This window comes from Cibotium barometz, chromosome 13 (assembly GCF_041138505.1).
Source record: "Cibotium barometz isolate CiBa-2024 chromosome 13, ASM4113850v1, whole genome shotgun sequence".
NCBI classification, from domain to species: Eukaryota; Viridiplantae; Streptophyta; class Polypodiopsida; order Cyatheales; family Cibotiaceae; genus Cibotium; species Cibotium barometz.
In genome coordinates this window covers 11,524,854-11,536,109 of record NC_141058.1, presented here as the reverse complement: position 1 = coordinate 11,536,109, position 11,256 = coordinate 11,524,854, and the positions used below count along the sequence as shown (strand labels likewise).

The 11,256-nt window shown below is 39.2% G+C and overlaps 1 protein-coding gene across 1 annotated transcript; it reads left to right on the top strand.

Moving 5' to 3' along the window:
* The first annotated feature begins 228 nt into the window (after positions 1-228).
* Positions 229-1,118, top strand: LOC147632368 (dirigent protein 6-like). The gene has a single exon (XM_086806849.1). It carries the CDS (start codon positions 411-413, stop codon positions 975-977), a length of 567 nt encoding a protein of 188 aa, XP_086662975.1. The 5' UTR covers positions 229-410; the 3' UTR covers positions 978-1,118.
* The last annotated feature ends 10,138 nt before the right edge of the window (positions 1,119-11,256 follow it).

Sequence of the window (11,256 nt, the reverse complement as noted above, 5' to 3'; positions counted from 1 at the left end):
GCTTGATGCTCCTTTCATAGTAAGCACAACCAAACAAAAACCCACTAGCGTTGACGGATTGGCCAGCCCAATTTGCCGGCTTTGTACTTTATATATAGTATATATATATATATATATATATATGGGAACCTACTGCACATCGCCTCCTTAGATTTCCCAAATATTAATATTTTCCTGTAGGCTGATCAAGCGAGTTACTGTTGTGTGATCACCGCTGTATTCAAAAGCCCCCAGCTAACAGCACAAAGTCCTCCTTAGATTTCCCAAATATTAATATATGGGAGCCTACTGCACATCGTATCAAGTCCTCCTTAGATTTCCCAAATATTAATAATTTTCCTGTAGGCTGATCAAGCGAGTTACTCTTGTGTGATCACCGCTGTATTCAAAAGCCCCCAGCTACCAGCAATATGGCCAGCCGCTGGCTCCTCGCATCATGCCTGCTACTGGCGCTGATCAGCTTCAACGCCACGCCGGCGTCTTGCCACAACAAGAAGATCAAGGCCGGCCCGTCCCACTACAGATTCTACCTCCACAACACCGTGTACAGCACGGCCGTGAATAACACCTACTTCACCTCGGTGTACAGTTCGCCCCCTCCGGGCAACTTCTCCAACCCCTTCTCCTTCGGCGTGGTGACCACCTTCGAGGCCCCACTGACGCTGGGCGCCTCCAACCGCTCGGCGTCGGCTGGGGTGGCGCAGGGCTTCTACGTGCTGGACAGCCAGAAAGGCTTCGTGCTCTTCCACACCTTCACCGCCACCATCGACGATGGCACCTACAAGGGCACCCTCACCATCATGGGCCAAATCGTGGAGGCCCAGGAAGTGCGCACCCTCACCGTCGTTGGCGGCACCGGCGACTTCCTCCTCGCGCGCGGCCTCGTCACCAATCGCCTCGTCGAGATCGTGCCGGTTATGCCTGCCCGATGGATCCTCTCCTTTGATCTCGACCTCTACTACTACTACTACTACTAGACCACTTGTGCCTGTCTTCCTCAATAACTCATTGCTTTTTTCACAGTCTTCCTCAATAACTCACCTTAGGCCTTGCTTTTTTTTCTTTAATTAAAAACCAAGAACCTATAAGGCCCCGCCACATCTTCTAGACGCCCCGATGTAACCAAAACATCAGTATTCTTTATTCTTCTAACTATGATCTCAAATGCCTAGTCAAGTAAAAGAAGTACATTTACATCAAGTGAGCTTCTCAACATACATTCCCAACACCTCCAGGTTTCATATCAGAGCACTCCTCGAAAAAAATGTTTTTTTCAACCCTTAAAATTAAAGGCAATGCGTAGGCTTATTTAACTGGGATTTAGAATTGAAAATCACTAGAAATCGTACAATTGCCGGGATATATAACTAAACTATGCAAATTTCAACCATTAAAATTAAAGGCAACATCAAATTTCAGCCGGGATTTCTAAGTTTCAGCCTAGAAAATTACACTACGAACTGGGTTATGTGAGCACCGAATCAGAGCATGAAATACAACACTAAACGTACAACTTTTGATTCATGAAAATAAAAAGGTGTGCCCACTAGGCGTGTTTATTTTTAAACAAGAGTACAGTACATGAACGTGCATGTGTTCAAGACTCGTTAGGTGTATAAAACTAAACGTCTTTTATCTCGTGTGCCCCTTGTTGAGGGCATCCTATATAGCTCCTTACAACATCCTATTAAGCCTTGAAAATCTTCAAGCCACTTTGATACTTTGGTTCTAGACTTGGTGTAGGAACATCTTTGTTTAGTCCTAACCATTAATCCCAACACACATCAAATAATATTTCATAATCTATGCAAGAGAACAAAATATGAGTCCTCCATACCTTGGCTAAGGTCTAAAAATACCGATATGATCTCAAAACAAGAGCAATGAACTATTTTTTGTACAAAAGACAATCTACGTCACTTATCCTTAGAAGGATAAGAGTTTGTATACACAGCTATATCTCTTCATAAAAAATAGAGGTAGTTATGTGAACATTTAAAGAAAGACTAACACACACCACTATAGCTACAATACTATACCAGTCTATTTATTATATTACACATGGATCCAACACCACAAGATACTAGCTCCATAATAAGTAAAAGGGAGTGTGAGAAGTGGTTGTCATCTCACGGTACGAACACGATCATGAACGTGGCTAGAAATGTGATTATACACGGTGCAGTTATACATGCGGTCAAGCCATGAGGTAGCCATGTATTTAGCCGCATTTTTAGCCATGTATTTAGCTGTATTTTTAGCCGTACTGAAACCCTAGGATAATCTTGAGGGCATAGTTGTAAAACCCTCAGATAATCTTCTAAACCTGAGAGTAGAGCAATGTTGCAAACAATACAAGATAGTTATTACTATCCAAATTCTACTTAAACTTGTCAATCTAACAATCCTCAAAAGTTATATAACAATGAGATAAATATATTGGTAATAATAATTAGTTCGGGTTTCCCCTTACTAATTATGTATTGAATCAAACCCATACATGTCTATGAGTCTATGTTAAGATCCATGGCCCCACATATCAACAAAAGGTCTACACAACTAGAAGCATCATCCTCCACATCACTAGCATCCTCTATTTGCTTCATCATCTTGGACGTGGAAAGCATCTACTTGATTAGTAATTGTGGTGGTGTCTGTTTCCCTCCTCCTTTCTCTGCATTTTGATCTACTTCCAGTGAGGACCAATTAATTTGCATGACATGACTAGCATCTTCTGATGCATTTGCTTCACCATCTTGGACGTAGGAACTATCTACTTGATTGGTAATTAGATGTTGTATCTACTTTTCTCCCTATTCTTTTAAATCTTGATCCATCTACATTTGATCTACTTCCATCAGCTCATCCATAAGCTTCTTAACCTCCTCACTTTGAAATATCATTTTGTATTAATGAGCAATTTGTATGATGTAGCACCACTTAGTACCATTTAGGCTTGGTTCAAACACAATCTATTTAAAGAAACATGAAGAGAATTAATTACATATACAAAAAAAGTGTTTATTACAACCTTCACTTGGAATTTGTCTGATGGTTACATGTTCACAATGTTGAGCTAGCACAAATGTGCTTTTTTCATCTTACCAAATCTTGGTAGAGTCAATTGCCATAAACCCATTTGGATGTCTAATGGTTGTGCATGACGACCTCGACATACACGACGCGGTTATACATGCGATGAAGCCATGAAGTAGCCATGTATTTAGCTGCATTTTTAGCCGTACTGAAAACCTAGGATAATCACGACAGCATAGTCGTGAAACCCTCCGATAATCACGACAGCATAGTCGTGAAACCTTAGAGTAGAGCAGTGCTGCAAGCAATACATGATAGTTATTTACTATCCAAATTCTACTTAAACTTTTTAACCTAACAATCTTGAAAAGTCATATAACAATCATATAATTTTATTGGTAATTAGTTCGCTTTTCCCTTCACTAATTATGTCTTGAATCAAATCCATACATGTATATGAGTCTATGTTAAGATCTACGGGCCCAATATCAAGAAAAGTTCTATCCCACAACTGGAAGCATCATCCTCCACATCACTAGCATCCTCTATTTGCTTCATCATCTTGGATGTGGAAAGCATCTACTTGATTAGTAATTGTGGTGGTGTATATTTCCCTTTTGCTTCTCCGCATCTTGATCTACTTCTAGGGAGGACCAATTAATTTGTACGACATGACTAGCATCTTTTGATGCATTTGCTTCATCATCTTGGACCTAGGAACTATCTACTTGATTGGTAATTAGATGTTGTATCTACTTTTCTCCTTATTCATCTAAATCTTGATCCAGTTGCATTTGATCTACTTTCATCACCTTATTCATGAGCTTCTTAACCTCTTCATTTTGAAATATCATTTTTTATTGATGAGCAATTTGTATGATGTAGCACCAATTAGTACCATTTAGGCTTGGTTCAAACATAATCTATTTAGAGGAACCTGAAGAGAATTAATTACATATACAAAAAGAGTGTTTATTACGAGATTCCTTGGAATTTGTTTGATGGTTACCTATTCACAATGTTGAGGTAGCACAAATGTGATTTTTTTATCTTACCAAATCTTGGTAGAGTCAATTGCCATAAACCCATTTGGATGTCTGATGGTTGTGCATGAGGACCTCGACATACCACTTTGAACCACTTGACATTCAATATATGAATTTTTTAAGTTGTTAATTGAACCTCCAAGATGTTTTGAATTTTTCCATATTAATCAAGCTTGTCGATTAGAATAATAGTATCTTGCACACTTACTCAGTTTTGATCTTACTCATTAAAATTTACCATGATTTCACAATCTCGGGTTGTTCTCTTTGAATCCACACGTTAGATGTGTATATGTCTTCCTTCATACCACATCACTAGCATCCTCTATTTGCTTCATCATCTTGGACGTGGAAAGCATCTACTTGATTAGTAATTGTGGCAGTGTCTATTGCTCTCCAACTCTCTCTGCATCTTGATCTACTTCCTGTGAGGACCAAATAATTTGTATAACATGACTAGCATCTTCCAATACATTTGCTTCATCATCTTGGACATAGGAACCATCTACTGGATTGGTAATTAGATTATGTATCTACTTTTGTCCCTCTTCATCTGAATCTTGATCCATCTATATTTGATCTACTTTAATCACCTCATCCATGATCTTCTTAACCTCCTCATTTTGAAATATCATTTTTGATTGATGAGCAATTTGTATGATGTAGCACCACTTAGTACCATTTAGGCTTGGTATAAACACAATCTATTTAGAGGAACATGAAGAGGATTAATTACATATACAAAAAGAGTGTTTATTACAACCTTGACTTGGAATTTGTTTGATGGTTACCTATTCACAATGTTGAGGTAGCACAAATGTGTATTTTTCATCTTACCAAATCTTCCTAAAACCGATTGCCATAAACCCATTTGGATGCATGATGGTTGTGCATGAAGACCTCGACATACCACTTTGAACCACTTGACATTCAATATATAAATTTTTGAAGTTAAAATTGAACCTCCAAGATGTTTTGAATTGTTCCATATTAATCAAGGTTGTCGATTAGAATAATAGTATCTTGCACACTTACTCAATTTTGATCTTGCTCATTAAAATTTACCATGATTCTACAATCTCGGGTTGTTCACATTGAACGTATATGTCTTCATATCACATCACTATTGTGAGTTGTTCTCTACATTATGTGGATTAAGTCTTTAGTGTCTCTGCTCTGCTGAGCATGATGTCTATGTATGAGAGAGTGAGTGAGATAGTTAGTGGTGGATAGATGCAAAGTGAGAACTGAGAGAGTGAGAGTGAAGGCTTACACAATAGAGTAGTGTTCTGTGTGTCCCCATGACCATTTGAGGGATGGTGATCATACCTAAAAACTCTAGTGGGTGATTGCGCTTCTCCCACGCCATTGTGTGACTGGTCTCTTACCATCATAGACTACTATCTTGCCATTCCACTAAGAGGGAAATTAGGGAGAAACATGTGGCAATCCTGCTGGGGATTACAACAAACATGCTACTAGGGAAAATGTCCGTTGAGTAGCATTCTACACCATCAGCAGCCAAAGGAAAGTGTAGGTCTGCTTAGAATAAGTCTGAAATCATATCATGGAAGGAACTTTCTGGACAAGACAATACGGAGAATTTCTCACCACACGACCCAACCCTTCAGGCATGTTCTTGGATCCAAGGATGGTGGAAAGTAATGTCTTCCAAGAGACCCTCTAAGAAGCTCACAGCTAGGAGTGCCTCGCACCGTTATAATCAAGAAGGCAATGCTAAAACTTTTGCAACCCCGCATGAGCAAGAAGAAGCATTAGAATTCAGGCACAACTTGGACCACGAAAAGGAGTGCCAAGAGTGAGAAGTCAGGCTCAATCCAAATATAGAAAGCCCAAGAAGTGTGGAGCAACAAAACCGAGAAGAACAACCACAGCAGAACCCCCGAAAAAGGTTCAAGGAAGACATGGCATCGTTAGCCAAAAATTTCCCAGTTTTCTCAGAAGAAAAAGGGGAAAATGAAGGTTTGCATGTGAGGAGGTTTGAGCAATACCAGAAACTGGTCAAACCACGGGATGTGGAAGAGCCAGAGCTGAGTGACATTCGCAGAGATGCTTTCATGAATACCTTCAAAGAAAGAGCCATGTATTGGGTGTCAAGATATCAAGAAAACCATTTCCAAACCTATGAGGAGGTCCTCGCTGCTTTTCTGGGAAGATTTCACACAAAATAAAGTGTGCAACTCAACTCTATGATCAAATGAAAGAGCTCCGAGACAAGAGGATATGGATGTGGAAGCTTATGCAATAAAGCTGCTAAGATTAAGGTAAAGAGTGGCGGAATAAACCTGACCCTCTATGCAAGTTTTTGCTGATTGGTTTATCCAAAGACTTAAGCCAAATATCCATGCAGTAGTCAGCACAAAACAAGAAGAAACTGAAGAGGAGTTCAAGGACTTGGTGGAGCTAGACAAAATGGCTCAAAAAAGAAGTCGGGAAAAGAGACAAAAGAAGAAGCCCGGGAAGAGTGTCACCCACTGAAAAGGATGATTCAAGCGACTCCTGGCATGACTCTCCAGTGGCGGTTAAAAAGAAGAAAGACAAAAAGAAGAGGAGAAACCAAGGACGAGCTAGTGGTTCTACAACCTTCACATGCTATTATTGTCAACCACCTGGACACACCAATACAGAATGTGCCATAAAGAAAAAGCATGATGAAGAAAGACAAGCAAAATTGATGCAGCTCAAAGAAAATCCACCAAGCACCAACATGATGTAGGCAAATGACATATAGAAGGAGGTGCATGACATCTTGGTAGTCGCAAGGACTGAAGCTAATGAATTTGGTGTAGTGATAACCCCGCTTCATAACCAAAACTCACCCCAAGCCTGCAAGAAGGCAACTGTGGACTAGGATTAGTAGAAAAAGGTGAGAATTCAAACTACTAAGGAAATTGAGAGGCAAGGAAAGCAAAAGGAGGATGGCTCACGTGAAATTGTTGTGGATTTCCCGAAAACAAGTGGAAGCAAGCATGTAGAGCACCTCAATAAGGAATTCCTAAAAGAATGCTAGGTGGTTACAAACTAATGTAATATCAATGCTATTGGATAGATAGGTTCAGCTGAGACAAGTGCTGGACTTATGTCCAAGATTCAAGGCCAAAATCATGATGCCAGCACATTGAAGGATTGAGCAAGGAATTAAAGAACTCAATAGAAGAATCCCTAGAATGCAATAATATGTAAGCCGAAGAATCGCCAATATTAGAGATGATGAAGTTGCCAAAGTTACAATTTAATTGAACAATGTACTCATCAACGATCCAGTGCTAGAGTGAGGATCCGAAGTGAATATCATCACCGAGGAAACTGCATTGGGATTGGGTCTCAAGTGGGAGCCCATTCTGTTCAACATAATAATGACATATAATAGGGTAATAGTACCTAAAGGAATCATCAAGAATGTCCCAATTAAAATCAAATAAGTTGACTTCAAGCTCAACGAGTGGTTATTACCACCATACAAAACCACACTAGGTCTTACTAGGTGTTATTGGGAAGGCCCTAGTTGAGACATGGCAAGGTGAAGCAAGATTGGGGGGCAGGAACAGAATCACCATCAGAAAAGGAAAGCAAAAAGTGCAGGTTGATCTCTCTGATGCAAGGGGATCAATGAAGCCTGCTCATAGACCAGGCCATGCAGAAACATTCAACATGTCAGAAGGCTTTGATGACGACGAAGCGAACAGAATACTCGGTGAACACCCAGACCTGATGCCCTTATACATGTTAAATGTGGATGAAGTAATAAGGCATTATGCAAAAGCAAAGGGTCAAAATAAGGAGGCACCAGATAATCAAATGAAGAAAGAAGAAGATTCTGAAAAGATAGAGGGCTCAAATTTGAGAAAAAGCTTGTAGGAAAAAGCCTCGAAAGGAATCAAATGGGCTCAGAATTCGGAGCAAGAAGAAGAGATCCATGAGATCCAAGACTAGGTGCAAAAGCAAAAGGAGAACCAGGAACACAATGCCGCAAAAGTAAGCCTTGACAAACTATAGGATGTAAATCTAGGGGATGGAAAAGAAGAAAAGCATGTAAAGATGAGCCTCGAATTGGAAGATGAATTTAAATAGGAGTTGGTATCCTTGCTAAAGGAATACCAAGATGTCTTCACTTGGTTTTACGAAGACATGGAGGGCATTGACCCTAAATTCTTTCAACACAACATCAACTTGAAAGTGGGAGTTATTCCTATCAGACAGTAGAGGTATAGAATGAACCCAAACTATGCAAAACCAGTCAAAGAAGAAATCGACAGATTACTAAGAGTGGGTTTCATAGTGCCAGTGGAAAAAGTTGCGTGGATATCCCCAATCTTGGTAGTCCCTCAAAAGAATATGAAAATCAAAAACTGTGTGAACTACCGCAAGCTGAATGCCATAACTAACTCAGATCCCTTTCCACTTCCATTCACGAACAGTCTCCTTTCTAGATGAGGTAGCCGGAAAGCAAGTGTACTCCTTTGGCTTCAGCGGATACAACTAGGTGAAGATGGCTCCGAAAGACAGAGAGAAGAACTTTGTTCATCTTAACCCTATAGATAGCTATTAAACACTAGCTATGGAACTACCATTTGCCTCCTTCATCTGAAACACTATGCATCTACCATTTTTCTCCTTCATCTTAAACCCTAGGGGTCTATAACTTGTCTCCTTCATCCTAAACACTAGGCATCTACCATTTGTATCCTTTATCTTAAAACTAGGCATCTACCATTTGTCTCCTTCATCTTAAACTAGCCGTCTACCATTTTCCTCCTTCATCTTAAACACTAGGCATTTACCATTTGCCTCCTTTGTCTCAAACACTAGGCATTTGCCTCCTTCATCTCATCATTTAACCTCTTGCGTAAGCCTAAACCTCTTCCTTCCCTCACTAAAAAAATGTAGATTTTAGGGTTTTGATAATATCTCTAACCATACTTAACCAAATCCAAAACTTTTTGGATCAAAACATAGCCCTTTCAATACCTAAGAGGGCTTGCAATATTGCATTGAAAATTAGCAAAATTGGATGCTTCATTAATTGCCAAAAAAATGCAAGAAAACATAAAATTTGATGCCATCTTTAACAATTAGCAAAATTCCATCAAGGTGTGTTTTATTGGGTCAAATCTCTACACACACATAAAATCTTGAAATATTTAACCATTGGAGGGTGAGAATCAAAGCTTTTTTTATTTTTCTATAAGCTTATGGAGCCATTAGTTCTAATATTTTTAATCATTAAGGGTTTAAAACATTCATTAGGGAGTTGCTATTTCATCCCATATCATTATTTTGCAAATACTTTTTGATTCGGTACATGATTTGCATCCTCCAAGAATCACCAATTTTTTGCCTATCTTTTTTAGGGAGAGATTTGCACTAATCATCAAAGTGTATCATTCATCACTAATCTCTATTATAAGGGACTAGAAACTACCTTGGGACTTTATTCTCAGCCAAGTAAGCCCTTCAGCCAACTTTCAACTGTGTTATCTCACCAACCTCAAGTTTGATGAAGATTATATTTTAAGAGTAAGAGCATTTCAAGAGTAAGAGCACCTTATGGTACTAGAATAAAATTTTGGATTCTTCACGGATTTTGCATAATAATCCAATATTTAGGTGCCAATTTACAAAGATATGAAAGTTTGGGTATAACTTTAGGCTCAGCGTAGCATTAACGCTTCAATCATTGTATGATGATTGCCACATGACTAAAGGTTACTTTAGGTTAAATTAATCCACTAATTACCATGTATGCATCTTCACATAAAGAATATGCCAATTTCATGTCCATTACTTGAACTGGTCTTTCACACAACTATGTTGGGACATGGTCATTCTCTAGTCATGGAGGAGATGCATGCTCAATAGTGGCAATGTGCATTGAGTGGTTTGTGCATTCATAAGTGGGCACAAAAGAGCAAAGATGACAATAACATTCTTAGAGCATGGGAATCGATCAGTTATAAGTATTGGCAAATTCATTATAAACTCATCTCTCTCTCTCTCTCTCTCTCTCCATAAGGTGATGACACATATGCATAGTGTTATCTACTTCAAAACTAGCAAGGATTTCTCTCCAGAGATCGTTGGGTTCTTCCTTCCCTTGTCTCATCTACTTAAAGCATTCATAATAGGTCTCATCTAAAGGCTAGATCCTCTCCACAAGGGAAACAAATCAAGACTCATTGGAGATGGTAAGAAAGGAAAACAAGTATTTGTTTGGTAAGCTGTGCTAATGTTTATTACATTCACTGGAGTGCACTATAACTACTTAGCTTGAATTATTAAAATTAACAATCTGATCTTAATGATATCTTAGATACATTAAGTGTTATTCTATCAAGATGGATGTAGAACATCCCTAATATGGCCTTTTAGCATGACAACATGATATTAATGATCTCTTAGATACATTAAGTGTTGCATTTTCAATATGCTATAGAACATCCAATAGCATTAAGTGTTGTGTTTTCAATATGCTATTGGATGTAGAACATCCCTAATATGGCCTTCTAGCATGATCTACCAATGATATTTACCATTAACTCACATTTATTTTATAAAATCCATTCATCAAATCTTTATGGGACCTTGCTAGTTGGGGCAAGTAGTTCACTTTGTTATTTTTTACAAAATCCCAAAGCCTTTGCATTCATCAAATTCATCAACATCTTTTTAGAAATATTTGAAAACCCAAATTAAAATTACAATCAAAAGAAATCTAATTGGAACCTCCACGGTTTCTTCTTCCATAGGTGGATTATGATTTTTGAGGGACCTTGGTGTGGAGGGAGCTTTTGCTGGCAACTATTCTCTCTTAACAATGGCGACATTCTCTCTCCAATACCTCCGCCACTACCTCCTTCCATCTCATCCAACTACCTTCACCACCACCTCTCATCCCAACCCACTTTCTCCCCTCTCCAAACCAAACTTAGCTCCTTCCCTCTCTCTCTCTCTCTCTCTCTCTCCCTCTCTCTCCCTCTCCCACCCTCTTCCCTCTTTCCTTCCTTGCCCTCTCCCTCTCCCACCATTCTTATGCATAATCTCTCCCTCTCATTATCTATCCTTCCCTCTCTCTCTCTCTCTCTCTCTCTCTCCCTATCTCTCCCTCTTCCCTCTCTCTCTCTCCCCCTCTCTTTCTCTCCCACCCTTTTCTCTT